The sequence below is a fragment of the Alternaria burnsii genome (genome assembly GCF_013036055.1).
Source record: "Alternaria burnsii strain CBS107.38 chromosome Unknown 712, whole genome shotgun sequence".
Classification (NCBI taxonomy): domain Eukaryota; kingdom Fungi; phylum Ascomycota; class Dothideomycetes; order Pleosporales; family Pleosporaceae; genus Alternaria; species Alternaria burnsii.
This window is the reverse complement of record NW_024066134.1, coordinates 127,970-155,396: the sequence shown is the minus strand read 5'-3', so window position 1 is coordinate 155,396 and position 27,427 is coordinate 127,970. Positions and strand designations below refer to the sequence as shown.

General features: G+C 52.3%; 6 protein-coding genes across 6 annotated transcripts; 4 read left to right on the top strand and 2 right to left on the bottom strand.

Moving 5' to 3' along the window:
- Positions 1-1,283: 1,283 nt before the first annotated feature.
- Positions 1,284-2,189, top strand: GT037_011118 (uncharacterized protein; the record flags this gene model as incomplete). The annotated part of the gene is made up of 1 exon (XM_038936165.1): positions 1,284-2,189. One exon carries the CDS (start codon positions 1,284-1,286, stop codon positions 2,187-2,189), a length of 906 nt encoding a protein of 301 aa, XP_038781211.1.
- Positions 2,190-3,170: 981 nt separating this feature from the next.
- On the bottom strand, positions 3,171-5,021 carry GT037_011117 (uncharacterized protein; the record flags this gene model as incomplete). The annotated part of the gene is made up of 1 exon (XM_038936164.1): positions 3,171-5,021. One exon carries the CDS (start codon positions 5,019-5,021, stop codon positions 3,171-3,173), a length of 1,851 nt encoding a protein of 616 aa, XP_038781210.1.
- A 2,300-nt stretch (positions 5,022-7,321) lies between these two features.
- Positions 7,322-16,673, top strand: GT037_011116 (dna-directed rna mitochondrial precursor; the record flags this gene model as incomplete). The annotated part of the gene is made up of 8 exons (XM_038936163.1): positions 7,322-7,687; positions 7,736-8,612; positions 8,671-9,007; positions 9,447-10,076; positions 10,193-11,443; positions 11,505-11,753; positions 12,131-16,374; positions 16,435-16,673. The coding sequence occupies 8 exons, from the start codon at positions 7,322-7,324 to the stop codon at positions 16,671-16,673; spliced, it is 8,193 nt and encodes a 2,730-aa protein (XP_038781209.1).
- Positions 16,674-17,586: 913 nt separating this feature from the next.
- GT037_011115 (uncharacterized protein) lies at positions 17,587-20,567 on the top strand (the record flags this gene model as incomplete). Its single annotated transcript, XM_038936162.1, has 6 exons — positions 17,587-18,217; positions 18,266-19,314; positions 19,372-19,475; positions 19,532-19,653; positions 19,686-19,783; positions 19,860-20,567. 6 exons carry the CDS (start codon positions 17,587-17,589, stop codon positions 20,565-20,567), a joined length of 2,712 nt encoding a protein of 903 aa, XP_038781208.1.
- A 305-nt stretch (positions 20,568-20,872) lies between these two features.
- GT037_011114 (uncharacterized protein) lies at positions 20,873-22,867 on the bottom strand (the record flags this gene model as incomplete). The annotated part of the gene is made up of 1 exon (XM_038936161.1): positions 20,873-22,867. One exon carries the CDS (start codon positions 22,865-22,867, stop codon positions 20,873-20,875), a length of 1,995 nt encoding a protein of 664 aa, XP_038781207.1.
- Positions 22,868-23,236: 369 nt separating this feature from the next.
- GT037_011113 (iswi chromatin-remodeling complex atpase isw2) lies at positions 23,237-27,028 on the top strand (the record flags this gene model as incomplete). The annotated part of the gene is made up of 1 exon (XM_038936160.1): positions 23,237-27,028. One exon carries the CDS (start codon positions 23,237-23,239, stop codon positions 27,026-27,028), a length of 3,792 nt encoding a protein of 1,263 aa, XP_038781206.1.
- Positions 27,029-27,427: the final 399 nt, after the last annotated feature.

Sequence of the window (27,427 nt, the reverse complement as noted above, 5' to 3'; positions counted from 1 at the left end):
GGTGTAAACATGGGCTTGAGGCTATTATGGGGTACAGTTAAGCTTCCTTAGCATCGACTTTCCCCGCATCTCTCAAGAAATTACCCGTAGACAAGCGCTTGCACATCTTCAACAAGTACTGTACTTGGTAGACAGAGCCGTCGGCCGGACGCAAAGGGGCAGCATCCGGTCGAATGGTACAGAAGCGGCAGCCTAGTAGATGTCATGGCATCAATCGAGGCTTCCCTCGAACAAAGCTGCGCGTTCTTTAACCACTCTCCACATTTGTCGCATCGACTGAAGATGAGCTCAGCGTTTTTGTTCAACTGTGTGGCGAAGCAACCTCGGAGATGAACGCGTTGTGTTGACGAAGGATGGCGTTGACTCAGCATCGTCACATGCGAGATTGAGCGACCCCACCAATCTCCGATGGGCTAGAGCTGGTTGGTGACCCCTTCGGATCCAGCTCACTGCAAATTCTGCAGACCTCGTCAACCGCAAAGAGCATATCTTCAACGCCTCATATGGCGCTTGATGCATCGCCAAAAAGGTAGCGCGCGGTACAGCTGTATATGACGCAGTTGAAGCTCCTGCAATACGGCCAACCAGGTTGGTGGGGACACGCCACAATCTCGTTTCTGTTCCTTGCATTAAGCCTCGGGACACCTGAAACCCACCGCACGTTCACGACCGTTTCAACCCGGGATCATGGGCGCTTCAACCAGGTAAGCCGGTTCGTCTATACTGCTGTCTCGAGCTAGACAACTACGAGAACCGGATGGTGTCCTGTCAACAGGCATGGTGGCCGCTGTCGCGGGAACATGTTTGCTTGGCCCGCGGTATCGAACAGCACCCTGCCATCTTAGTTGCGCCCAGGCTTTTTATGACTGGTGGAGTAACGATTCAAGCATGACAAGAAGACCCACGCCACGTCTGGCATCTCAGGAACAGGCAGGGCATCGGTGTCGTCTTGAATCGGGGGCACAGTCAAGCGTTGTTCGAGGCTGCAATCCATCGGGGACTCGTTTCGCATGTTTAATGACACGGCCCACAGAATGAGTTGTGAAGAGGAATAGTGCCATGTTGTCGTACTGTATATAGCTCTCTTGGTACTCTCGGTTTCCTTCCCATCAAACAACAGTTTCTTCACTTCCAACTACAGCTTCTTTGTGCATCTTAGGTCTGAGACCTCACATTCGTTCTTTCAACACACACTCATTCATTACACTCGTTCACAGAAGCCAGACTTCAGTCAATCTTTACAGCAACTCTCACTCTTCTCGACCAACCCATCAACCATCACAATGAAGTCCTACACTGTCGCCGCCGTCATTGCCGGCTTTGCGTCTTCCGTCGCAGCCCATGGCTTCATCAGCGAGCCTGCTCCCCGTATGCCCGGCGATGGCCTCAAGGCTGCCTGTGGTGACCAGGTCTACAACACCCAGTCTTCGGACCACTACGGAAACGTTCAGGGTGCTCTCCAGAACCTTCAGGGTGACCACCCTGACTGTCGCATGTGGCAGTGCAAGGGTGTTCCCTTCTCTGACGCTGGTGAGATCTTCGAGTACACCGCTGGTCAGGTCATCCCCATGAAGGTCGAAATCCGCGCGCCCCACGACGGTGTTGCCAACGTTTCCATCGTCAACATCGCCACCGACAAAGTCATCGGCAAGCCCCTCATCAGCTGGGACGAGTATGCCCTTACCTCCTCTCCCATGTCTGAGCACCCTGACTGGACCTCTTTCGACATCACCATGCCCGATGTCAGCACCGAGTGCGCCAACAAGGGTGACTGTGTCATTCAGTGGTTCTGGGACGCTCCCTCAATCGACCAGACCTACGAGTCCTGCATCGACTTCACCATGGGCGGTGGCTCCGGTTCTGGCAGCGGATCGTCTCCCGCTCCCTCAGCTTCTGCTAAGCCCAGCGCTTCTGCTTCCCCCGTCACTACTTCCGCTCCTGCTGCCAGCTCCGCTGCCCCCTCCAGCACGGTTCCTGAGGCTACCCCCACCCCTACTGCCGCTGAGGAGGCTGCCACCCCTGTGGCCACTGGTGGTTCCGACTCTGGCTCCGACTCCAGCCTCCCTGAGTCTTTCACCATCGACACCTTCATCACCTGGCTCCGCGCCAACGCCGGCACTGGTGTCGCTGACAAGGTCCGCCGCATGGTAGCCGCTCAGCGCGCCCACCCCCGTGCTTTCCGCGTCTAGATGATCTTGACATATGATCGGTAAGACAAGTACGATAGACAAAATTCCTGTATTGGGCGAGAAGATGGTTAGAGTTACTGTTCGATTCTGTTGTAAATATACAATTCAATGATGCATATTATTTGCTCGCTTGAGCGAGGCTGAAGAATCTTCAATTGCGTCTTGCCTGTGATGTCCTCGGGGAATACATAGCCACTAACTTCGTGATTTTATTTTAATACGGTTGAATTGATGTCTTCTGCTTCCACAGTGTGAGTTATTACTGGTGGTCGTCCACGATATGTATTCGGACGAACTCATCGAGCAAATATGGTTGGGAAACTGCTTAAGACCGGAATAGTCGCATAGGACAAGAAATAATTCTCGCGTGTGCAAGCTTGTCTGGCTTTTCGATGTGTTTTGGTCGCTAAATTTGCTGAGTCCATTCCCTGTATGGTTTTGGAACCATATTGACGTGCTTGTTCTGTCAGTCACGATGATGAAAGACCGAGAGATATGGAAGCTGTGAAGCGGGCGGCTTTGCGCTCATATCAATGACGTCATCGAGCCCGAACGACGCGTCCCGTTCGAATTTACTTAGAGAACAGCGGAACCATGGGTGACATATGTGGGCTCCATTATAATACATGCTAACAATAAGTTACAACATAAGAATAGAGCTTCTACGCCCCCACGGATGATGTCCGCTCCATCATCGTCCACACGACTATTCAACGCCGCTGAAGCTCCCCTGACTCCATCATCAGATGAACATCGACTGAGAATCGCATTCATACAGAAAAACAACCACTATTATACACCACATCAAAGTATACCTAACAACTAACGATCGATACAAGTGACCACACTATCCAGGTGGTCAACGTACTGTGGTACAAGAAAAACAGGGGAGCACGTTAGAAATCCAGATGCACTTTCTAACGTTTGCGAATACCGGGATGTATGGCTGCTAGGTCCACTGGCAGTACTTGCTCCTAAGCCTTAACACTGATTCTGGTGGTAGCTTGGAGCATTTGTCATTTTTTGCACATCGTCTTGGTGCTGCCAGAAACTAAAGACGTCCTCCCCCACAGCATCGCCCACAGCGTATGTCGGTGAAAGTTCCATGTCGGCGAGACATACGCCCATCTCAGAATGTTGTGCGAAAGGATTTGCATTGCTGATTGTGTCTTCTGTGGAAAACGGTTGCACATTATGCTGCCAGTGCTCGATCCCCGGAAAATCCGAAATACCAGTTTGGTCGGTGTATGCAAAATTGCTGGGCGGAGCTAGATCTGAGGATATACCATGATTCCAAGGACGGAGGCATGAGGTCATGTTCATGTTTGTTGGCTTCGTATCGTCAGGGGTGACCGACACTATGGAGCCATTCAGTGGCTGCGATGGGGGCACGAAGGGCGATTGCTGGCCTGGCGAGACAGAAAGTCTTCGCGAGATGTGCTGGGAGTGATAGTTATATGGCTGCGCCCGTAGTGGTGGTCTGGACGGCAATGCCGCAGATGTGTTGTGAACATGGAGGGATCGAGGTGAGGGATGCATCGACGGTGCCTGAGGTGCCAGAAAAGTAGGTGGGGGGCTCAATGCAACGCGCTGCATCGTCTGCGGGGTCAAGTACGGAAGTCCTGATGATTCGAAAGCCTGTTGTGGCGTGGTATCACGAGACAATGGCGTCTCAGAGGCTGCTGACGAGTGATTTCGCGTATGTCTTCTCCGTGAAGCAGCGACGGTCCGGGACCTCTTCGATGCTCGGAGGTTATCTCCCACTACACAGCTACCCTTGGCGTTCGGTCTCTTGCTGTTGCCCACCCGGTTCTGGTCCTTGCGCTTAGAGTATGCCTTGGGCGCGTTGACAAACATGCGGATTTGCCAAGCTGAGCACATGACGTTCTCGCAAATCGTCTTCTCTAGCCGGAGAGCTTCGACGATATTATCCAAACGGCCGGCGCAGTTGGTGTCCTTGTCTTCGTCCTCACCCTTGCGTTCGTCGTTAACGTAGTCATTCTGCTGCCACCCGCGGAAGCCCATCTTCACCTGCTCGATTAAACAATCGAACACCTTGTGGGCGTAAGCTTCTACTAAGTCCGACTGGTAGTGTGGTTCTTCAACCCATCTCTTGAGTGCGGTGGATCCAGCATTATCTCTGGCGTAATCTCCGCAGATCATGGCGTTGTAGATGCGCTCAACGTTGATGTTACGATTGCGCTCAACATGCTCGATAGTTGGATCGTTAGCAGGTTCTCTCCACGGTTCACGGTTGAACCGCATTTTCTTACGACGGTATTCCTTCGCTTCCTCGGAATTTTGGAAATAACCACGGAATGGCCCATAATGCTGACCTGCCGCCTGCGGTGGCGCGCTGCTGTTCCTGGACAATGGCATAGGTGCAAGCGAGGGAACTTCTGCGGAATTAGACCGGTGGTGCATTGTATATGCAGAGGGGGAATTTTTTGTTCTGACTTGGCCTTTTCGATAGTTTGGGCTCGTCATTTCAACATAGTTCTCGACGCCACGTTGAAGCTGGAGCTTATTATCGCTGTAAATGTCGCCCGGTGTCTGCATCGAAGCACATCGATCATACGAGGTGAAATCTTCCCCACCGAATCCGATGTTCGGCGTGTGAGATTGGCTAAGGTCGTTTGCAGTCCCGTAATGCTGGCCGCAAGACTCACGGTAGCCATGCGAGGATTCCAGGTTTCTGGGACTGTCCTCGAAGTAGCTTCGATCGTTGTCTGTATTTGATGAGATATGGGAGTGCCGCTCGGCAAACATATCACTAGGATCGTGCTCGATTTGACGAAGTGATGGCTCCGCCTGTCGCGGAGGTTCCTTCATGTGATCGCTGATGCTTCGTGTAGGGCTGATATGTTACTTGTAAGGTTTGAAGCTTGGAGGAAGAGAGGGAGTATTGGTGCTAATATGTAGAGGAGTTTGATTCGAGAATGTGAAGAAGGGCCGAAGATATAGAGTAATCGTATCAAGTGCCTACACCTATCGTGAAGAGCAATGTCTCATATGTTCGACGAACGCCCATGACAACCGTTGCGTCGGCCCGTAGCTCAAGATTCGCATTGATTATGATGGCACTCACAGTGTCTTGTGACCAGTCTGCGTTGGAAGCTCGTGGGGTCACTGAGGCTATGGAATGCGTTCGCGACTGCAGCCTACAAACCCCCACAACGTTTGTTGCATGTACCATGTGCGGCTCAACTACGTGTTTGAACATCAGCTCCTCCTGGTAGCGCACTACACACGTGTTGCGGGCCGCGATTTGCGACAGCGATGTCGCTTTCCAGACTTGGTAACAGGACACTCATGGTTCGCTGCCATCTACCCATCATGTGTTCATCCCGTGCTTCTCAGTATCTGCGAGGTGAGTGGAATTATGCAGCTGCGACTTTCACTTTTCCATAGCTTCTAGACGTTATAGAATCATTTCCAGGCTTCTACAGGCTAGGAGGTGGCTTATGATGGCTGTACATTCGTAACCAACATGTTGCCTTACATGCTACGCTGGCAATCATCTGTTACAAGTCCACGGGAACATGTGGCAAGAGCTCACTAGCAATTCAAAGGCATAGGAGCAGCTTGAAGATCGCATGCAAGGTAAAAGCATGTGGTTTGGGGAAGTTGATGATTGGACTTGAAATGCGCCGTGCTTCAAAAGGTCTCATTGATATGGCCAACTTATCCCGTCGTCACTCGTGTGATCCGGCCTTAGCTTCGAAACACATCGAGACACCTTCCAAGTCATGCGTGTATCGTCAAAGATGTGTGCATGTGTTTACATCATACCTGGGTAGTGAAGGTCATCTGTATCTCTCCTAGCCTCTCAGTGCGAATTCAACAGGCATTACACGCCTCTATGAATGTGTATCAAGAGCGAAAGCCATGTCTAAGATGAATCCTGGTTTGAAGATGGGTCTGCTCCTCGTTATCATCTAGCGTTCCAAACCGACCGAGCTTATTCGGCGCACTGGGCTTACTCATGTTCCTGTGAATCTTTGCCATCTCTGCCTGCCAACTTGGTGACGTCAGGCCTCATTATGTAAGAAAACCAGTATTAAACAAAGATGCTCATACATGAAAGTATATCACCATCGGGTTGTCCTGTCTCATTGATATCACTAACATCCGGGTTCTTTCGGATAGGTCCTCGTTCGTCCATCAAGTCCAGAAGTTATACAACAATCAATTTTCTATACCAACGTAGTTCAGTTCGGCCTACCCTTAGAAGCCAAGGATCTTGGACCACCAAACCAATATTTCATTGACGTTATCGCATCATGACTCTATTTCTGAGAAGACTGGGCTTCTTGTTGACTATGACAGACGCCGAGTTGGACTTGAATTCCATTTGGGTACCCGCGCTGATATTGCTACGACGCTTCCCGTATGGTTATATCTCGAAGTTGATAACCCAGAAATCGTTCTTGCCATCTATTCCATCACAGTCTCTCATTGTTAGGACGGTCTTATCGCCCTGAGGGACAAGATGACGTTCTGGCCGAAGCATTTTCTCTTTCGCTGTATTGAAGTAAGGAAAAGGTCAACCTTATTCGCGAATTGTCGGGAAGCCGATACTTAGGTATTCGTTGAGCAATTCAACGGTGTGAGTATGTAAGTAGAACACTCCATAGTAGAAGCGTATTCTACAGGATTTATCCCTTGAGGATGACTATCAGCCTGGAGCGGTAGTGATAGAACAAAGGGCTAGAAGGCGATGCGGGGCCGACGGATTGAAGAAAAGTGGCAAGCGGTGATGATGTTGCACAACATTCGCACATCAGTGGGCCGGAGACTTGTTTCTGTATCGAATTGTGTATGTGGCAGGTTCAACAAGCCGCTGAAGGCGTCAGCAGCACCAGAGAATGGCACAACAATGGTTCCGCGCTCTTGTTCCGCACTTTTAGTGGCCTAATTCCGCTGTCCCCAACGAACGGTGCGACTTCCCCGCATGAGCCGGCCACGCTTCACGTAAAGTCTGGGGAGCCCGCCATGGCTGAGCAATGGTAGACAAATAAAATGACCGACCTTCCGCTAGCTAAAGCGTAAATCCAACTTGTGGCTCGCAACAACCTTTCGAACATCTTGTTGTTTTCGGCAAGCGTCGCAAGGAGCCACTAGCGAGCGCCATGATTTCCACCATCCTACCACTGCTATCGTCGCAGTTTCTGGAATACCCAGCTCGCTCGTTGTTCTTGTTGATAATATGCATTCCCATATTGTATGTTATTGGGAACGAATACGTGAGATACTCCCGACGAATCAAGGGTTTTCCCGGACCGACCAACTGGCCCTTGGTGGGCAACATTCCAGACATCAAGGTTAATGCGGCCGAGAAGTATCGTGAATGGAGCAAGACTTTTGGCGCTGTGTACCAGATACAGCTTGGAAATGAGCCGGTAATTGTCGTCAACAGCGCGGAAGCCGCGAAGAAAATCTTTGGTGGGAACAGCCAGGCGCTGAGTTCCAGACCCGTATTTTGGACTTTCCACAAGGTGAGCTGAACATTAAGGGTGCCCCATTACTTCGCTAACTAACAGCAGGTGCTTTCAAACACAGCCGGTACGACAATCGGGACATCGCCATTCAATGATTCGCTAAAGCGCAGGAGGAAGGGTGCTGCCTCGGCACTCAACAAACCTTCGATTGCGACATACATCGACCACCTCGACCTTGAAACGAAGGAATTTGTAAAAGACGGGTTTGAGTCAGGCCATGCTGGTACCGTTGGTGTAAACCCCATGCCCATGATTGAGCGTCTTTCACTTTCGCTCGCTCTGACCCTCAACTGGGGTACAAGGATGAGTAGTCGACATGATCCAATGTTTCACGAGATCTGCGAGGTCGAAGCCGCTATTTCGAAATTTCGTAGTACGACTGGAAACTTGCAGGACTACATTCCCATCTTGAGACTCAATCCCTTCAGCTTCGGCACCAAGTCTGCGAAAGAGCACCGAAACAGACGAGATGTCTACCTAACGAAGCTGAATCGCGATTTGGACGAACGGATGGAGAAGGGTACTCACAAAACGTGTATCCAGGCAAACATTATCCGAGACAAGGAAGCCGCGTTGAACAAGGAGGAATTGACGTCGATCAGCCTGACGATGTTGTCTGGCGGTTTAGACACCATCACCACCCTCGTTCAGTGGAGTGTGGCGCTGCTGGCTCAAAGGCCGGATATCCAAGAAAAGGCTATCAAGGAGATCCGGAAGTACTACTCGGAAGACGAGCCGCTAGCGGATGCGTACGATGACCAAAAGTGTGAGTATGTTGTCGCACTGGTTAGGGAGTGCTTACGGTACTACACTGTACTACGCCTAGCGCTTCCGCGAGCGACAGTCAAGGATATCGTGTATGAGGGCAAGGTGATCCCCGCAGGCAGTACAGTGTATCTGAATGCATGGGCATGTAATATGGGTGCGTCGTCCTCCTTGGTTCCCCTACCCTAGAGACTGCGATGCTGACTGCAGAGTAGATGCCGAAGTTTGGAGAGATCCGGACGAGTTCCGTCCTGAGCGTTGGCTAGAGCAACCCGACGCCCCGCTGCATACATATGGCCTAGGTTACAGGATGTGTGCAGGCTCATTGTTAGCCAATCGCGAGTTGTACCTTGTCTTCCTGCGGACGCTGAACAGCTTTGAGCTAGTACAGAAATCGGAGGTGGACGTGCATCCTGTCAGGGGCAGCTCAGACCCTACCAGTTTGGTGACGATGTGCCGACCTTACGAGATTCTCTTCAAACCTCGCAACGAGCAGATTCTGCGTGAGGCTCTTAGGGCAGCAGATGAGCGATTGGCCGAGTTTGAGAAGGCGTAAGCGGCTGTGTTTGTAGATTGATGCAGTGTGGGGGTATTGATTAATCTAAATGGCATTTGGCGTCTTGGAATATAGTCGAGATGAGGTGGTTTGTTGTGAGCAATGACGAAGGCGTCGGCAGTCGGTCATAGGCGAGCGGGATGATGCGGTGCAGGGATGTAGTTCCCGGAAGGACAATCGAGGTTATCGCATCTCCAACATGGCCTCTTGCACTGCCCTTGACACGCGCTTAGCCTTTATCGCATTGAACCTCTGCGCCGCATCTCTGGCTCCGACAGCGTGAGACACAGAATCTCGCAAAGCTCCCACACCGGCCGCACGTAGAAGCGCACGCGACACTTGTCCCCTACATCGCCATGATCGAGCACGCTGAATGGTAGCGACGAGACGCGCCACAGACAAGGGGTGGTTGCCAGATAGCTTTGTCCGGGGCAGCATGTATCGGAAGGCGATACTTCCGGGCGATGAAGAGCTGGGCAAGAAAGACGACGACCATAGATACAAACCCGCGCGGCGTTCCAGCTGGTCGGGCTGGAGCCACACGTTTCGCTGGCGGCGGCGGAGGATACTGCTGGCAGCAGTGGGCTTGTTCCTGCTGTACTACTGCTTCCTCAGCGGCTCTGACGACTACCAAGAGCCGGACGAGCCACGATATCGACGACGGCCAATCACATCCACATATCAGAAGCCGAGCGCGGACGGCGACGACGAACCCACGGGAGCGCCACCGGGCCTACAGAAACCGAGGCATGGAGAGGCGGTCCCTCGTACATACGATGGACAGATACGCTTCTTCCGCCTCGCCAGCTCACTGCGCTCATCCGCCTCGGCAACCGGTGGCTATGAGAAGAAGAACAGAAACATACTATTCGCAATGTCGAGCTTGAAGAGTGCATCGACGCTTTTGCCCATGGTATGCGACATGTCGCAATGGAACAGGAACCATGTACACGCGGCTTTCATGGGCAGAGAAGATATACCAGTAGACCATCTGCTAGAGATAAACGGGATAGACAAGGTCAAGTGTCCTGCTGTATGGCACGATGCGCGACCGGATTACATGGAGTATGTACCTCAAATCCTTCCCAAGTACTTTAGGGTTATGCTGCAGTCGCATGAGCAGCTCCGAGCTTCAAACCTCGTGCATAAACGGCCATGGCTAACTAGAATGTTGCCTGCAGGTATAGTACCGATGTTCGCGCTGAGACGGCCGTGATGGGTGCTATGCAGCATATCAGCAGCTTTCTCCATCCTCAAGCAGCCATCATCGACGATTCCGTCTCAGAAGACCAGTTCTTTGTCCGAGGCATGCGAACCAAAACGGGAGTGCTTAAGATGCCTCTCATTGAAGTACCAAAAGACAGATTAGAGGACTTTGCTTGGGTCTCACGGCTCGATGCTGGCTCACTCAGGCACTGGCACGATCCTACCGTAGACATTCTCATCCAAGTACCACCAGACTCTTCCAGCGTTCTGCGATTACTGAAATCAATCAAAGACGCCGATTACAGTGGTCTGAGACCGCCTCGTATCACCATCGAGCTGCCAGCCGAGCTCGACATCTCAGTAAAAGAGCACATTGAAAGCTTCAAATGGCCCCCACATAATGATAATCCCATAGCAGGGAGCGGACTCAGTATCAGACGCCGCATCTCAAACCATCGCCACAACCAGGAGGACTCTGCAATTCGCTTCTTGGAGTTATTCTACCCCACCAACACGATCAACTCCCACGTATTACTACTCTCTTCGCAAGCGCAGCTGTCGCCACAGTACTTCCACTTTGTCACATACGCCTTGTTGGAATACAAGTACTCGACCTACGGCGCAGAGGACAATGACAATCTCATGGGTATTAGTCTAGAGTTGCCAGCGGTGCTCCTCGATGGCAAGACGAAGCTGGAACCCCCGTCGACAAGCGACATGCACACTGACCGATACAAGAAGCTGCATCAAGGTGCTAAGAGCGTGCCTTTCATGTGGCAGGCTCCAAACAGCCACGCGGCATTGTTGTTAGGAGACAAGTGGGCAGAGCTGCATTCGTTCCTCGGCAATCGTGTGGTCAAGCATCAGCAATCAGCCAAAACGACATCTCGGGGAAAGTTGGTTTCCGAGACACTGCCCGCATGGACCGAGTACATGCTTGAGTTCATGCGCGCGCGGGGCTATTCGCTGCTTTATCCTGCGACGACGTCCAATGCGTTGGTTACGATTCATAACGAGTTGTACCACGTCCCCGAGGAGTTCTCTGCTATGTCGCCCAGAGACGGTCAAGAAACACCTGCCATGCCGTTGGAGACAGATGCACCATTTCTGCGCGCCGATACACCACCTCAGTCTCCTCAAACTTCCGAAACACCCGTCATTTCAGACACAATGCCGCTGCATCAGGCGCTACCTTTCGACGGCGATCTTCCCGAGATCCCTCACCTGTAAGTACTCCTGTGCGAACTGCAGGTAATACACAGACTGACTTGGTACACCCACATTTAGACCCCAGCTTCTCTATGACGGACAACAAATTGCTCCGGCAAACATATCCACTGTGGCAAGAGAGTACGCAGACATGTTCCGCAAGGAGGTTGGTGGCTGCAAGATACCCAAAGGTAAGCACAAGAAGTTTGTCGGGGGTGAAGCAAGCGACTTGTTCTGTTTTGGAGAGGACGATGATGGCGACTGGGTCGAAGATGAAAGCAGAGAGGTGGAGATGTTTGATGCGCCGATTGATGATCAATTGGAGAAGTTGATCGAGGATGCACTATCTGCTGTGGCGACATCGACGAGGGAGCGGACCATGACCAAGCCCACCATTGTGGCGGATGAGGCATAGCGCAAAGACTAGTATGGCGAAGTTTGTAGCTGGAAAAACAAAAAAGTATTATGCTGTAGTATTATGTAATCAGACGAAAACGCTGCCAAGGCTAGCGATGCCTCTTCGGTGATGACGCTGGCATGGATTTGGTCGGCCAAAATTTCCATGGAGGATCTTCAACCACGAGGCAACTACACGCCCGCCCCCAAGTTCTTGCTGCAACTGCACCATTTCCTCTAGTTGTCTTCTGGCGTTTACAAGTCTTGCTTTTGTTTCTCTTGGTTTGTTCGTTTAATACCCCCCATAGACTTTGCACTGGTCCGGACGCTTTGAGGAAAATGCTCTCGCGAGCCGCAGGGCGGAAACTCCGCAGAAATGCCTTCAGGACGCCCACGACCCTTTCAGACCAATTAACGCTGCCATGGCTCTGCCCAGCGTTGTCACGGAGGACCTCGTACGCACCTTCCGCATCCTCGACAAACACACACGACTCGAGTCGACGGCAGCGGCAACGGCCCTCTTCACTGTCCATACGGCACGAGACACGCTCCCTCGCCACATCCGCCGAACTGCAACCCCCACCTTCCTCGCCGCTTTCCTTCGATCCCTTTGCGCAATCCTTCGGGCGCCAAGTCCAGTCTCCCGACCTCTCTCGCATGCCGCAATGGGACCCTCGAAATCCCCTCGTCGTCCGAGACTCGCTGACTGCGTTGCCTGCGTTGCGTCCCCGCGACGGCGTCGTCGGTGACCTCGTCGAGCTGCACCAGAACCTATACGCATGTCTGCGCGTCGGGCGTCTGGACCGGGCCGCCATCATCATCGACCGCCTTGCCACCGTCTACAACAAGGATGCGCCAGAACTCATCGACGCACACAACGCCTACTTGCAGACGCTGCTCGACCTCGGCCAGCTCGATCCTGGTGTGGAGAGCATGAAGAAGATTGAGACCTGGTGCAATGACCACATGCTAGCCAAAGATGTCCCACCAAACGCGCAGACATTTGTTACCCTGATCCGATCGGCCATGAACTTTCTGGAAGAGGGTGACGACGAGGCCGCAGTACGAGAATACATCGGCACGGCACGGGAATATGGCGAAGACATCCTCGACCAAATCAACGCTTCGCCCGAGTTCTCCGATGAGGAGTGGGATCTGTTAATCCGCCTACAACCAGAATCCTTCCAAGAACCTCCGCCCGTCGACCATGTTCAGCATCTCCATGTCAGCACGCCCTCGGGTCGCAAGAACCTTATCGAACACGGCCTGGTATCCCACCCATCACAGCCGATCAAACCAGTTAAGCAGAAGGGCATGGGTCTGGACTCGCTGAAACAAGCTCTTACCATTTTCGACGATGAGGCCCGCGTTCCGTACCCGCACGATATGCCAGGAACCCAGGAAGAGAAGGACCAGGCCTACGCATACGCACGCCAATTACAGATGGAACAGGATGGCATCGAGGCCGCAGTCAGGAGATGGAAAGCCGAGGACGAGAAACTACAAGAAGTGGGCGTCTATGGCGTCATGAACAGCAAGCCTATCCAGGCCGTCATGTACGGCTGGTACTCCGCCCTCGTGCCGCTGTTCAAAAAGCGTATCGAACAGGCCAAGGAGGTTCTGTCCGATTCCAAAAAGTCCACGGCGCGTGACGAGGTTGCTGCCTATGGTGTCTGGCTGGAAAGGTGCAAGCCTGAGAAGCTTGCGGCAATCACCGTTGCTCGGGCTACCCAGGCCGCAGTGAAGGCCAAGGATGAAGACAATTCTGCCTACAAGATATCGGCCCTGTCTATCGCCATTGGTAACGATATCGAGGAATACCTCGACGCTGATTCGCGGGCTCGGCGAGACGCTTTCCTGAGAAAGCAGCGCAAGCAGACTCGAATGAACTTGATCAATCAACTTTCCAAGGAGATCCGGGAGGCGCCTTCCAGCCTACCATCTTTGAAGACGTCGTATCCACTCGAGAAGGCCGATATACCACTAGGGGTACGAACAAAGCTTGGGGCTTCCTGCTTGGAGCTCTTGCTTCAATCTGCAACCCTCACCGTCACCGCAAAGGATCCAAGGACAGGGAAGCAGATATCCCGCAGTATGGCCGCCTTCCACCACGCAGTCGGTTATCGTAACGGCAAGAAGGTTGGCTACCTTGTGCCACACCATGAGCTCTCTAACAAACTGCGAACCGATTCTGTTCATAGCATCCAGACTGTCAGGCTGCCAATGGTAGTCGAACCGAAATCATGGTCTAGTTACGAAGATGGCGGATACTACACTATTCCGCAAAGAGTCATTCGTTCAAAAGTCGGTGATACTGCGCAGAAAGCCTATGCCCAGTCAGCCATAGAAAATGGTGACATGTCCAAGGTCATGGCTGGCCTCGACGTGCTTGGCAGAGTACCTTGGCAGATTAATGCCCCTGTTTTTGAAGTCATGGCTCGTGTCTGGAACTCGGGAGAGACTATTGGAGCTCTCGTTGGAGAAGATTCCATTACCAACTACACGCGTCCCCAAGAACCTCCAGCCAACGCGTCAGTCCAGGAACGATCGAAATGGAGCAAAGCTCTGAAGGAATACGAGAATCACATCGGCGGTCTTCACTCACAGCGATGTTTTCAAAATTTTCAATTGGAGACAGCGCGAGCATACCTGAACGAAAAAAAAATGTTCTTCCCTCATAGCGTCGACTTCCGAGGCCGCGCATATCCGATCCCACCCATCCTTAATCATATCGGGTCTGATCTCTCAAGGGGACTTCTCAAGTTTGCGCACGGCAAAGAGCTTGGTACTGTGGGTTTACAATGGCTGAAGATTCATCTAGCCAATCTTTACGGTTACGACAAGGCTAGCCTACGCGAACGCGAACAATTCACAACGGACAACCTGGACGAAATTCGCGATTCCGCGACGAATCCACTGGATGGTAGACGGTGGTGGGTAAAGGCGGAGGATCCTTGGCAATGTCTGGCCTGTTGCATGGAGCTGAAAAGAGCTTTCGACCTACCCGATCCGACTCGGTTTGTATCTCAGTTTCCAGTTCACCAGGATGGAACGTGTAATGGACTTCAGCATTACGCAGCCTTGGGTGGTGACTATGCTGGTGCTCGCCAGGTCAACCTTGAACCCTCCGACAGGCCGCAGGATATTTATACTGGTGTTGCTGAACTCGTAAAAGAGATGGTCGCAAAAGACGCCGCCGAAGGTCTTCCAGTAGCGTCCTTTGTTGACGGCCACATTACGCGAAAAGTTGTCAAGCGAACAGTCATGACTAACGTCTACGGAGTCACCTTCATGGGAGCGAAAGAACAGGTACACGACGAGCTACGTAACTTATTCCCTCATTTCGAGCCTACAAGCAAGGTCCGGGCACTTGGTGCCGTCGCTTTGTATGTGGCGCATAAGATCTTTGACGCGCTGGGCAAGATTTTCAATGGTGCTCAGGAGATTCAGTACTGGCTTGGGGAATGTGGTGAACGCATCACGACATCGATTACTGCCGAGCAAGTCAAAAGGATCAAAGACCGCTTCGAAGGATTGGATCCTTCGAATGCGTTGTATGACCCGAAGTTTATGGCACCAAAGAAGGTTACCACAACCCAGCTCAACAAGTTCAACAAAGGCATGGAGAAGTTTCAGACTAGCATCATTTGGACAACGCCACTCAAGATGCCAATTGTCCAGCCATACAGGAAGGAAAGTAACCAGACGATCAAGACTAAGATCCAGAACATTACGGTGTCAAAGAGGTCTCACCAGAATGAGGTCGATAAACGCAAGCAGCTACAAGCATTTCCGCCCAACTTTATTCACTCTCTCGACGCAAGCCATATGCTGCTTTCGGCGTTGAAGGCCAACGAGATGGGGCTCGACTTCGCCGCTGTCCACGACAGCTTCTGGACACACGCTTCTGATATCCCCAATTTGAATGTCATTCTTCGTGACGCATTCGTACGCATGCATAGCGAGGATGTTATCGACCGTCTTGCTGCCGAGTTCTCTGCGCGTTATGCAGGTGCTATGTACCGAGCGACTCTTTACAGCGGAGCAGAGGTCAGCCGGAGGATCTCAGAATGGAGATTAAAGTATCGCCAGGAGAAGAATACTACCACAAGATCAAGTGGCAAGCGATACGGAGACACCTCCTTTGAGGAAGTTGCACTGGAGGCTAAGCGACAGGAATTGCTGAAAAGTGAAGATGCCGAGGAGAGGAAACAGGGCGAGGCAATGGTCACGCCGACCAGCATCTGGCTTGCGGACCAAGACTTCAAAGCATTCCGCTCGGCCAGACTCGCTCTGCTCGGTGAGTCTAAAGACAAACAGTCTGCCGATAGGGAAACAAAGACTATGGATGAGGCATTGGGTGATGAAGTTGATGCTATCACCACCACTGAGTCAACGATCGATGTTGTGGAAGACGAGGCCCAAGATCTCGCAAAGGACCCACAAAGCGGCGGTGTAGCCAAGAAGAAGAAGGCGTCGTCTGGCCTCGGCCACGAGAAGAGCACAATTCAAGTATGGATCCCGCTCAGCTTTCCACCTGTTCCGCAGAAAGGTGGGTGGGACGTATCCCGTCTCCGGGAATCCAAGTACTTCTTCTCTTGACTCAGCCCAGCGCTTCGGGGCGATGCTGAGCGCGAATTCTTCGCGCCAGACGAACGCACCCCGGTAGCGATTGCAGCAACACAGAAGATTCGCCAAATTACACTGCAAGGTCGCCTGGGAGAATGCGGTTGGAATGTCAAGATTCGTCCAGAGGCGTGGTGGAGGGAAGATCACCCCGGCAGTTCGACGAGAGAGGGGCGGAGGGGAAAGATTGGAGAGAAGAGAGGAAGGAAGAAGAAGGGTTTATGATTGATTGATTTACCATACCTCTGCGATCGGCGTCATGGCGGGTTTACTGTGGATTTTTGCATTGCTTGGTGTTTTGGTAGGATCGGATACTGGAAACCCCCCTTATGGTAAAGCTTTGTAAGAAGGGGAATGATACCCATGAATGCCCATAAGCTAGAGTACTTCACCTATCGGGCTTGTTGTACTGAATGTTGACGATTACCGTTTCAAGACTTTGTTGTGCTCCTACAGCGACATGTTAGGTCTATCGGGTTCGCTGAGTAGAAAAACGTCGACAATAAACCGAGGTTGACCCTAGCGTTGGGAACGCACGTGGGCAGGCAAGGGGACTTTGCGGGACGCGGTTGCCGCCGCGAGATAGGGCAACTCGTTGTTGCGACCATAAACCGCCCCCACCTAACGACTCCGGCATGTCTCCACGTCAGCCTTATCTCTTGCCTGCTTGCCTTCTTCGCCCTATCGGCAATATACTGGCGATACACGATACCAGGATCGTTTGCAGCCAGGCGAGAGGCGTAAGTCCTTTTGCCAGAAGCAGCTACCACGCAGGCGTACTTCATGGGCTCAAGCCCGGCAGCCACCAATATTTTGGAGCGGCTCGTCTCGTGCAATCAAGACATGGCAGACATAGGGTAAGGCTAGACAGAGGACCTGATAGCAGAAAGGTGAGATCGTGCAAGACCTGACGCTGGTACTCAAAAGTTCACCGGTGAACAATAAGGCTCGGGATCCGCATTAGACCGCCTCCCATGGGGCCCTACACAACCACATTCCTATTGGATATGCCACTGGAAGGCAGCCACTGCGAGATATACGAGGTGGCGCTGCAACCTAGTGACTGTTTGTTAAAGCCGAGGCGCACCCAACCTGCCAGTTGCACGGCGAGTTCTGCCTCGCGCACCCTGCGGTCGACATGACTACCAACTTCAAAGAGTGCGCCAAACGATTCGCAGAAAACTCAACACTCCGCGAAACATGGGGTTGGCATGGTAAGATCATCGGCATCGATTATAACTCTACGACTCAGATATCCCGTGAAGGGTGCATATACCTTTGTGGTAACGGCGCGGATTACTACCCGTGGAAAGACGTTTCAGGTGTAATCACCACTTGGATACTCCCAATCATCGGTGTTCTTTTGCAGGCACCTTTTGAGAGCAACGCAACTCAACGAACATTGTTGGCCATCACGCGGTGGGTTGGCTCACCCATCGCATCGATATCCTACGTCCTATGGAATATCAAAGTGTCTGCCAAGGCTGCCATGATGGTTGACATGGCTGTCAAGTATGACGAGACCCCCCATCGCAAGACCGACTTCGGTAGCATGCGAGACTCTATGTATCTCTTGCTGGTTATGAATCAGTACACGCTAAAGCCTACGGTCATGTCGAAAGACCTTCAGAAAGAAGCCGAGGGCCTGTTGCGCATCACGCTCTTTAGCAAAGACCTTGTATTAACAGATACCGACAAGACGCTCCGTCAAATGAGACGCATACTCGCTCGTGAGGTGCGTGAGATGAGAAGAAGAGGGACCGTTCCGGGTATATACGCTTTCTCCAACGTTACCACAGCCGCTAATTGATGCTCAGTCTTTATATCCATCATGTGGTTCTTATTCGCATTTGCGCTTTCCATTCAAGATGCTTTCGGTGACCTGGGAAACAACTCGACTGCTCACGATTTGGCATTGGGCTGTTTGCTGGCCTGGTTCCCAGTTCTAATTATGGGCTCTATTGTTGACCGCAATCCCATAGCAGCAGAAGCGATCCGCAAAAAGCTCAGCACCTTGGTCGATCACGTCCGTCACGCACTACGCGACAAGCAACATCGGGACGAATTCATCAAGACCTTTAGAGATCAGCCAGACTACCATGAGCTGAAGTGCCGTATCGAAAGTGTGGCGGACAAGGGCGAGTACATGGAAGAATTCTTCGTGGATTTTGCTGGCCAGGCGAGAATACGATGGCATTATGGCGCAGCACATGCAATTCTCTCTGATATAGAAGATTGCTATATTGAGAGAAAAGGCCGTAACTGGCTGGCTAATGAGCGCGAAGCACGAGCAAGTCTTGTGCTGGGACCTGTCAATGAGGAAGGGTTGGTTTGGTTCGATGTCCGCGAGTTCTGGCAAGTGCTTAGTGCCATCATCATCGTTGCTGGAAGTTGCGGAGGTGCATTCATCTTAAGTTACTTCACACCCACCGTTGGCCTCGGTTGCCGCAGTGGAGGATACACCATCTTCTTCGCTGTTGCATTGGGGCTGCTTATTGTCGAAATGACCGTCTGGATGTTCCTTTCGCCGTACGAGTTCGATGCGCTATGTTCGCCGTGGCTGGGTAGGGTTGGAAGTCGTCTACACAGCCATGTCACCTTTAACCATTGGGAGGACGATGCACAGGCGAGCTGGGGAAGACTCAAGCGAAGAGCGTCGCGAATAGCTGACGCTATGAGCAGCCTTTTGATCCGTTGTATAGTCTCCATGGTTCTTGTAGCACCTTGGGTGGACAGAGGAGCCACTAAGGAAAAGATTCAGGTAGCATTGGAGAGGAAAAGAACTAGTTTCCGTGAAATGCCTCTCAAAAGGAGGTGGGAGCTCTTCTTTTTCCGGCCAGTAGAGACATTCAACACCATATGGTTAGTAAGTCATATTCCTGTCGACATCGCAGCAATAAGATCACCGGCTGATCGAATACAGATATACATCGTCATGGCGCAGGTTTTTGGTTGGTACAAAACTTGCGATTGCATGACCAGTAATTGGGCTTGGGGAGGTGGATACCTTGATTTCAGTCAGCAAGGGTAAAGTAGCCATCTCACGTAGAAAATATGGTTAACAATAGCTAACTACTAAATAGTACGTCCTCAATTTACTACTCACCCCCTGCAGAGATAGGAGAAAAGGGAGATACGGTTGCTTTTTTTTCCTTCAATCTACCAAAGCAGGACAGGTTTAATACGATACGCTCAATAGTCTACGGTACATTATTACCTGTGTTGACTGCTTAATAGATCAGTCAAATAGCCTATGGGTCGCCTGGTGCTGGATCTCCGGGACTGTCTTGACAACAACAGTGATGGGCTTATCCATGTTCTACATCACTGTCGAGGTAAGTTGTGCCTGTACGAGCTGTATGTGAGATATTCACTAACTTTGTGTCTTCATCTCTGCAGTGGTGTCAACAGTCCTTCTTATCGACCGAAGATTACGAAGACGCTATGAAAGGACTGAGAATGACACGAGCCTACCGGTCATGGACGCTCTTCGCTCGCCGTACCTCTCGTGTTACAATGAACCAGTTAGAAAAGCTTGCTCTTGCCATTGGTTTGATCAAGAAGCGTAAAAAGACGCTCATGTGGACAAGGCATCACACATGGAATCCGCTTGTTCCTCACCGGACTTCTTCATCAGGAAGAGACCATTTCCGCGGAGCGCCGTCGATTGAACTGACACCTTACGACAACGATAGAGTGCCCGATGTTGTCTTTGAAACCCCAGCAATGGCTCACTCATTGTTTCCACCAGCTATTACACCACGTCGGACACGCAACGAGAGCGACGCCTCCCTCGATCCACTTGACCTACCCGGTCGGCCCCGCACAAGCGGCGACTCTTCGACACCCCTTATACAAAGGCCGTCGCAAGTGTATCAGCAGAATGAAATAGACGGCCATATGGTGGGCGAAGAGCGCAGAAGCTCAGAGACTCCTCTCTTAGAAACAGATCTGGTGCGTAGTGACGCACAGACAGGGCCACATATACAGGATGCAGTGCAGAACCGGCAGGGCTATCATCGTGCACACTCGGATCAGGGATCTGCACGTCAGTCGAGAGATACTGAACACGCTGGTTTGGGGATATCGTCTTCCTCGCAAGACCATAACTACGGGTAGACTTAGACAGTCTTATTGTAAGAAGAAGTTTGCTTTGATATAAAGGACAATTACATGAGCAGTTGAACTATGCATAGACTCTTGCATCTGTTGCATAGGCTGTACTATACACGACATCTGTGTCTATCCACCAAGCTCGCAGACTTGACATAGTCGAGCAACGACTTGGGTATCTCCCATAGGAATAGAATAACAAAAGAACAAATACACCATACCCTCCGAATGCTTTTGAATAGATGGATGTCCCCCATGATGCTCTCCGAATTACGCCGTGCCATGCGCCACCAGTGCCATGTCCGGCTGTGCTAAAACGTAAAGTTGTTGTTGCTACCGTACTCCATACCGGCATCATCGCCCAGATGATCCACATTCATAAATTCATCAATGGAAAATGGATCCGCCATGCTACCAGCACCCATATTCAGGTCCATTCCATCGTGGGACTGCTGCTGTTGACCGATTGGTTGACTCGGAGGTTCCAGGCCCTCGACGATGCGTGTTCCCTTGGGCACGGAAGCCCCAAAGGCACCAATGCGGTCGGACTGCGCCACGCTTGCTCCCTTGCCCTTGCCTGTTGCATCGCCGCGCGAGTTCATCCAGATGCCATTACCGCCCTCGCCGTTCTTTACAGCTTTAGCGAAAGGATCCTGGAATATAAGACTCGTCTCATACCATCGACCTTTGATGTCGTCGATGTCGATCTTGTATGATGGTTGGATGAGCTTCCACCACGCCGCCGTGCGGGTTATAGGCACGAGCATTCGGTTTCGCCATACCATGTCGTGCACCATGCGCGAAGGAATGTTGGTGTTCTGCTGAGGCGGTTTTGGAGGGAGGTTGGCGTCTGGCGCATCCAAAGTGGCATAGCTATATATGTCACCGACTGCGATGACTTTGCTCTTGGGCTGGTTGGGCGGTGGGTTGGCATAGATTTGCTCGATGATGTCAGTGACGACCATGAGGTCAGTTCCGGTAGCGCCTATGCGCAGGCGGACGGCCTCGCCTTTCCAGATCTTCTCAGCGCCAAGGTACATGCCGTTGTATTGGCGAAGTTCGTTTCCCTTGTCGTCCTTTGACGTTTTGAGGGGCTCGAAGAGCGTATATGTTGTGTCAATGGCTTTTGCAGCTAGAATTGATGCATCCACGGACGCGATGCCCTCGCCTCCCTGTCCACTTATGAGGGCCCTCCAGTCAGTGTTGCCATATTCGAATTGCGGATTCTGTTGTAGAAAGGGGAAGGTGCAGCTGGGCGCAGACCACGCGAGCCAGGGCTTGACGTGCTCATCCGTATGAACGATTTCTTGTGGAGGCGTCTCAAAGGGGTGCGACAGTGGTTGGATCAAATATGACCTGCTCATGGGTTGTTCTTTGACGGCCCATCTTCGTACTACGAGTCCCAGACCCCAGGCTGACGTCTTGGGCCTGAAAAACCACACCACCTCTCCAGTTCGGCAGAGAAATTTGTTGTATGACAAGTCGACTTGCTGTTCAAAGGACCGCGGCTGAGGGAGAGGGGTGGATTGCAGGGTTGGAGGGGCTCTGATTTGCGGAGCACTGGGTGCAGGTGCAGGCTTGTTGGCAGAAACGGGCGTCGAGGGCTTGATGATGGGACTGGGGATAGGCGCACTGGTTGAAGGCCTTTTGGGAGGGATTTGTACTAGGGGATTGCGCCCGACGACGGTGCTGTTTGGTGTAGCGGCGCCGGAGCTGTTCTCTCGCTTGATGGCCATGGGCTGCTCTTGCTTGGCTTCCACCTTGACTTGGTGCTTCTCGACATCTCCGGCAGGCGAGCACATCTTGCACGTGCAATTGGCCATGTCGCTGTTCTCGTCGGTGCACAGCCACAGGAGATGGGGGAAGAATTCGACGGGACTCCTGAAGCGTTTCTTGGGGCCCTTTGGGTATCCGTAGAGATATGCATCTTGTCTGTCGTGGCCGCCGCCCGAGTGGTTCTTGACCGTCTTCAGCTGCCCGTCTGCCTTTGTCTTGATGTGCTCGTAGAGGACGTAGTTTTCCGGCAGCTCCCACAGGATGCATTGCTGCCACTTGTCTTCTTGCTGCTTGCCGCCCACCTCGCGCAGAAGCATGCCACCCAGCTTCTTGCGCCAGTCTTGGTGCTTCGGGTCGTCCTTGTCTATGAGGCGGTAGAAGTCGCGCTGGCCTTGGTCGTTGGGCGTCGTGTTGAGCTGTTCCTCGGTTGGGCCGTTTCGCAGAGGACGGCCTTTGAGGTTGACAATGTGCTGCCCATCTGACTTGGACGCGAAGATGGGGAAGAAGGGCGTCATGGGCTGTTGAGCCATGGTGTGCGAGTGGCTTGACAAATGTCACGTCTGCTGGTAGCTCGGAATGGTTCCGGAAGGGCCCATGGCAAGTCGCGCTAGGACGCGTCTGCGAAGATTGACGTATCGCCTCCGCGTACCTGACGGCGCCGCGACGTCTCACTTCACCGTGACCGTGAAGACGCCCAGTCGTCCCGATGCCCTCGTTTGGATGCGCTGAATCGCTTGCTCTCCTCTTCACCGTCACTTGCCTCGAATAAAGTTTTTTTTTTTTTCTCCCCGTCTTCTAAACTGTCTTCGTCCATTTCCAACTTTCCCTGCATTTCCAGGCTTACAACTCTGCTTCACCGTGGAACCCACTCGCACACACAGTAACGCATACCTGTCACAATGGCCCGGCAGCCGGTCATAACTCTGGGCTCTCCCCAGCCCGTCACCCCCAAGAGACGAGGCGGCCAGCTGCAGGACCTCCTCGCGCAGTTTGGATCTCAGAGTTCAGCGCAGTCGGCAACCAAGAGAAGACGTATATCCTCGCAGCACGAGACCAAGCAAGGCGAGACAGGCGACAGCAAACGGAGCCTACGACCGCAGCCGACACCAAACTACATCGCTTCCGATTCATCCGCAAACGAAGCCTCCCCGTCTACTCCCGACCACAAACAGCCCGCTGTCAAAGCCAGCAGGAGAACTCGTGCCTCGACCTCAGGACAAGCAGACGCCGACGCGGGAACCAGCCAAGACGAACTCGCCCCATCCGCCCGCCCAAACCGCAAGACTAGCGCCAGGATCTCTGCATACACTGAAGAGCTGAAGATGGAGAAGCACAGAAAGCATCGCCAGCGGACAGAGGGTCTGCGGCGAAGCGGGCGTGACAGGAAGACCACTATCTTGGAGTCGGACACCGTATCCACCCCCTCGCCACCTCGCCGAAAGGCTGCGCGACCGCCTCCTAACCTCGACACCGCTCGTGCTCGTCTGCGCGACGAGATCACTAACAAGACCAAGGCGAAGGCGAACAGCTTTCTTGTCGCCAACAGGCATCTCTTCCTCCCGCTACTGCCTAAGAACAACCAGGTAGCGAGGTTGGTCGCCGAGGGCAATACGCAGCCTATCGTCGAATACGAGGAGCTCTTGGAGCAGCCCAAGGGTGTCACTGCTGTCATGAAGCCATACCAACTATCAGGTCTGTCATACTTGGTTCATCTTTACAACAACGGTTTCTCTGGCATACTCGGCGACGAGATGGGTCTTGGAAAGACGCTGCAGACCTTGTCGCTCTTCCAGTATCTCGAAGAGCTGGATGAGAGGAACGGCGTGACGTCAGAAGAACTTCGCCCATACCTCGTCATCTGCCCTCTTAGTGTTCTCAACTCGTGGGTCACCGAGGCCCAGAAGTGGGTACCGCAGCTAAAAGTCATGCGCTTTCATGGCGCTGTCACTGAGCGGACCCGTCTGAAGCGCGTTGCAGCTGGCATGGAGGATATGAAGGGAAACGAGACTTTACACGCCAAAAACACGAAGGCCTCGCGCAAGGCTGGCCGGAAGGCATCCAAGCTCTCCTCGAGCAATGGAGGATCCGATGCCTACAAGATTGTCGTCACCACTTACGAGACCTTCCAGGCCGAGCAATCATGGTTCAAACACTCTTTTGCCTGGCGCTACGTCGTTCTGGATGAGGGACATAAGATCAAGAGCAGCGTCACCCAGATCTCTACTGCACTCAAGAGCATCAGCGCCGAATATCGTCTCATCCTAACGGGAACACCACTCCAGAATAACCTGGTCGAGATGTGGTCGCTCTTGACATGGCTGTACCCCAACGTCTTCGATGACAAGACTGCGACGCTATTCAAGGAATCTTTTGACCTAAGCAAGGGCAAAGCGAACAAGCAGACCATGACAGACGCCCGTCGCTTGCTTGAACTTATCATGCTACGTCGCATGAAAGATTCTCCTTCTGTCAATCTTGGACTCCCTCCCAAGGAAGAGGTGCTGCTCTACGTACCCTTGACGCCCATGCAGAAGATCTGGTACACTCGTCTGTTAACACGCATTGACGACGGCATGCTCGACGAGCTTTTTGCGGACGGCAAGCAGAAAGAGAAGGCGGCTATTGAACAAGACATTGAAGAAAACAAACTCCTTCAGAAGATGGAAAAGGTAGACAAGGTGGTGCGCTCTGGCGATGCCGGAAGTGATTGGGACGAAACTACCAAAATCTTACAAGAAGCCGTGGCGAAGGAGCAGGCTGACACAGATGCCAACAAGGGCGCTTGGAAAAAGCTCATGAACCTCGTCATGCAATTGCGCAAATGTTGTTCACACCCATATCTGCTCCCAGGTGTCGCGCCTGATCCGTACTACCTCAGCGACCACATCATTCGCGCATCCGGCAAGTTTATTCTTCTCGAGAAGCTCATCAAGCACACGGTTTTTAACGAGGGCAAGAAAGTCCTTATTTTCTCTGGCTTTACTCGCACGCTTGACTACTGCGAAGATCTCTTATCCCTCATCAGCAACCATGGAGAGCATTTCAAGGCCCTTCGCCTGGATGGTAGCACAGCTCGAGCTCGCCGCAACCTGGATATTCGCCTCTTTAACCAGAAGGACTCAGACTACAAGGTCATGCTTCTCTCTACACGGGCAGGTGGCTTGGGCATCAACCTCACGAGCGCCCAAGACGTCATTTTCCTTGACGAAGATTGGAATCCGCAGATCACACTTCAAGCTGAAGCTCGAGCTCATCGCATTGGACAGACAAAGAAGGTGACCATATACAAGCTCTGTACCCAGGGTACCGTCGAAGAGCAGATGATGGGTCGTATTCGCAAGAAGCTTTACTTGTCGGCAAAGATCACAGAGTCGATGCAGAGCGTGCATGGCAAGCAGTCGACTATCAGCAAGAAAGCCGGACGCGTATCTGCTACCGAAGACTTACCCCAGATGGGCACTACACAACTGAAGACACTTGTTCGACGAGGCGCCCAGACACTGTCACATCCGGAGATTGACGTCAAAGAGATGGTGTCTTGGGATTTAGAGACAATGATGGCCAAGTGTCGCGACAATTCTGCAGACTTGACCGAAATAGCGACACACTCTGAGGCTGACGAGGATAAATGGCTTTCTACCATGGAGCGTGTCGAATGCGCTGTGTTTGAGGGCAAGCACCACCAACGCCAGCTGGACACAACCTGGAAGGCTAATACCTCAGCTGCAAATATTCTTCCAGACACCATCACGCGCGAGGATCGTCGCAAGGGAAAGAACACTACAGTCATGGTGGACGGCTTTGCTATCAACAAAGAGTCCATGGACTGTGCCGACTGGGAGGCTGTACCGACGTACGCTGGCAAAGATCCTCGTCTTGCTGAGCCGGTACGTGAAAAGCGGCGCCAATTTGGCCATGAGGACCATTGTCTAAGCTGTTTCGACGATGCGGATGCTGGACACATGGTCGAGTGTAAGGGTTGCCCTCGTGCTTACCATATCGACTGTCTTGATCCCGAGTACAAGGCAAAGGTGAAGGGCTTCAGTGGCTTTCAGTGCCCACAGCACAACTGCGCAGAGTGTGGGAAGTCGACCTCGGATGCTGGAGGCCTCATGTTCCGCTGCCGTTGGTGTCCACAAGGCTTCTGTGAGGATTGTCTCGACTGGGACAAGACTGAGCTCATTGGCGAAAACCTTCCCGAGTTTGAATTAATGGGCGAGGATTCCACGACTGGCGGTTTCTACATCAAGTGTCCCACTTGTGTCGATGAGAGCGAGGAACAGAAAGCGTGGGTGGAGAACAAGGAGAAGGAGTACAAGAATCAACATGATATCTGGCTACAGGAGCGTGAGGAGATGCAGCGTCAGCTGAACGAGTACGATGCGAACGGCAAACAGGAGAGCGAACATTACAAGGCGAACATGATCAATGCGAAGACCAACAGCCGCCTCCCGCAGCTTATCGAACCTCAGCTCAAGCACGAGAACGACATGCTTGTCGACGACGATGATGTCACCTCTCCACCTGCTCTTACTGACACTTCGCTGCCTACTCCCGCGCTCGGCGGCTCTCGCGTCGGCACACCCATGTACACAGAGCCTACGCAGAATAGCAAGAAGGCCAACAAGAGAGGCGAAGCATTCGGTGAGACGCGCGCGGAGAAGCGGGCTCGACTGAATGCGCACTCTTAGACTATTCATGAGGATCCATTCATGGAGACTGTAAAGATATCAAAGTGTTGAAAGCACAAGACAGCGCAATCTCGGCTTGTTGAGAAACACCAGTCTTGGCAAGGAAAGAGTTGTAACAGTCGTATCTTGAGCATTCCGAGGGCGTTTGGGAGTTTTGTCTGGTAGCTTTGATGGATATACCCCCTTTGGCATTCAAAGCTCTAGTACCGTTGAGACCAGTCGATACATTAGTGTTAAGAGCGATGGTAGCAACGATTGTGCGACTGGCGCTTGACATGAGTGTTGCGCAATACAGTAGCATAGAGCGATGATAATGAAGCCTCTTATTGAATTCACCATCAATGTCGTGATTCGTTCCTTACTCTTGGTATTAATCATACTTGTCAAGCTGTCAGCAAC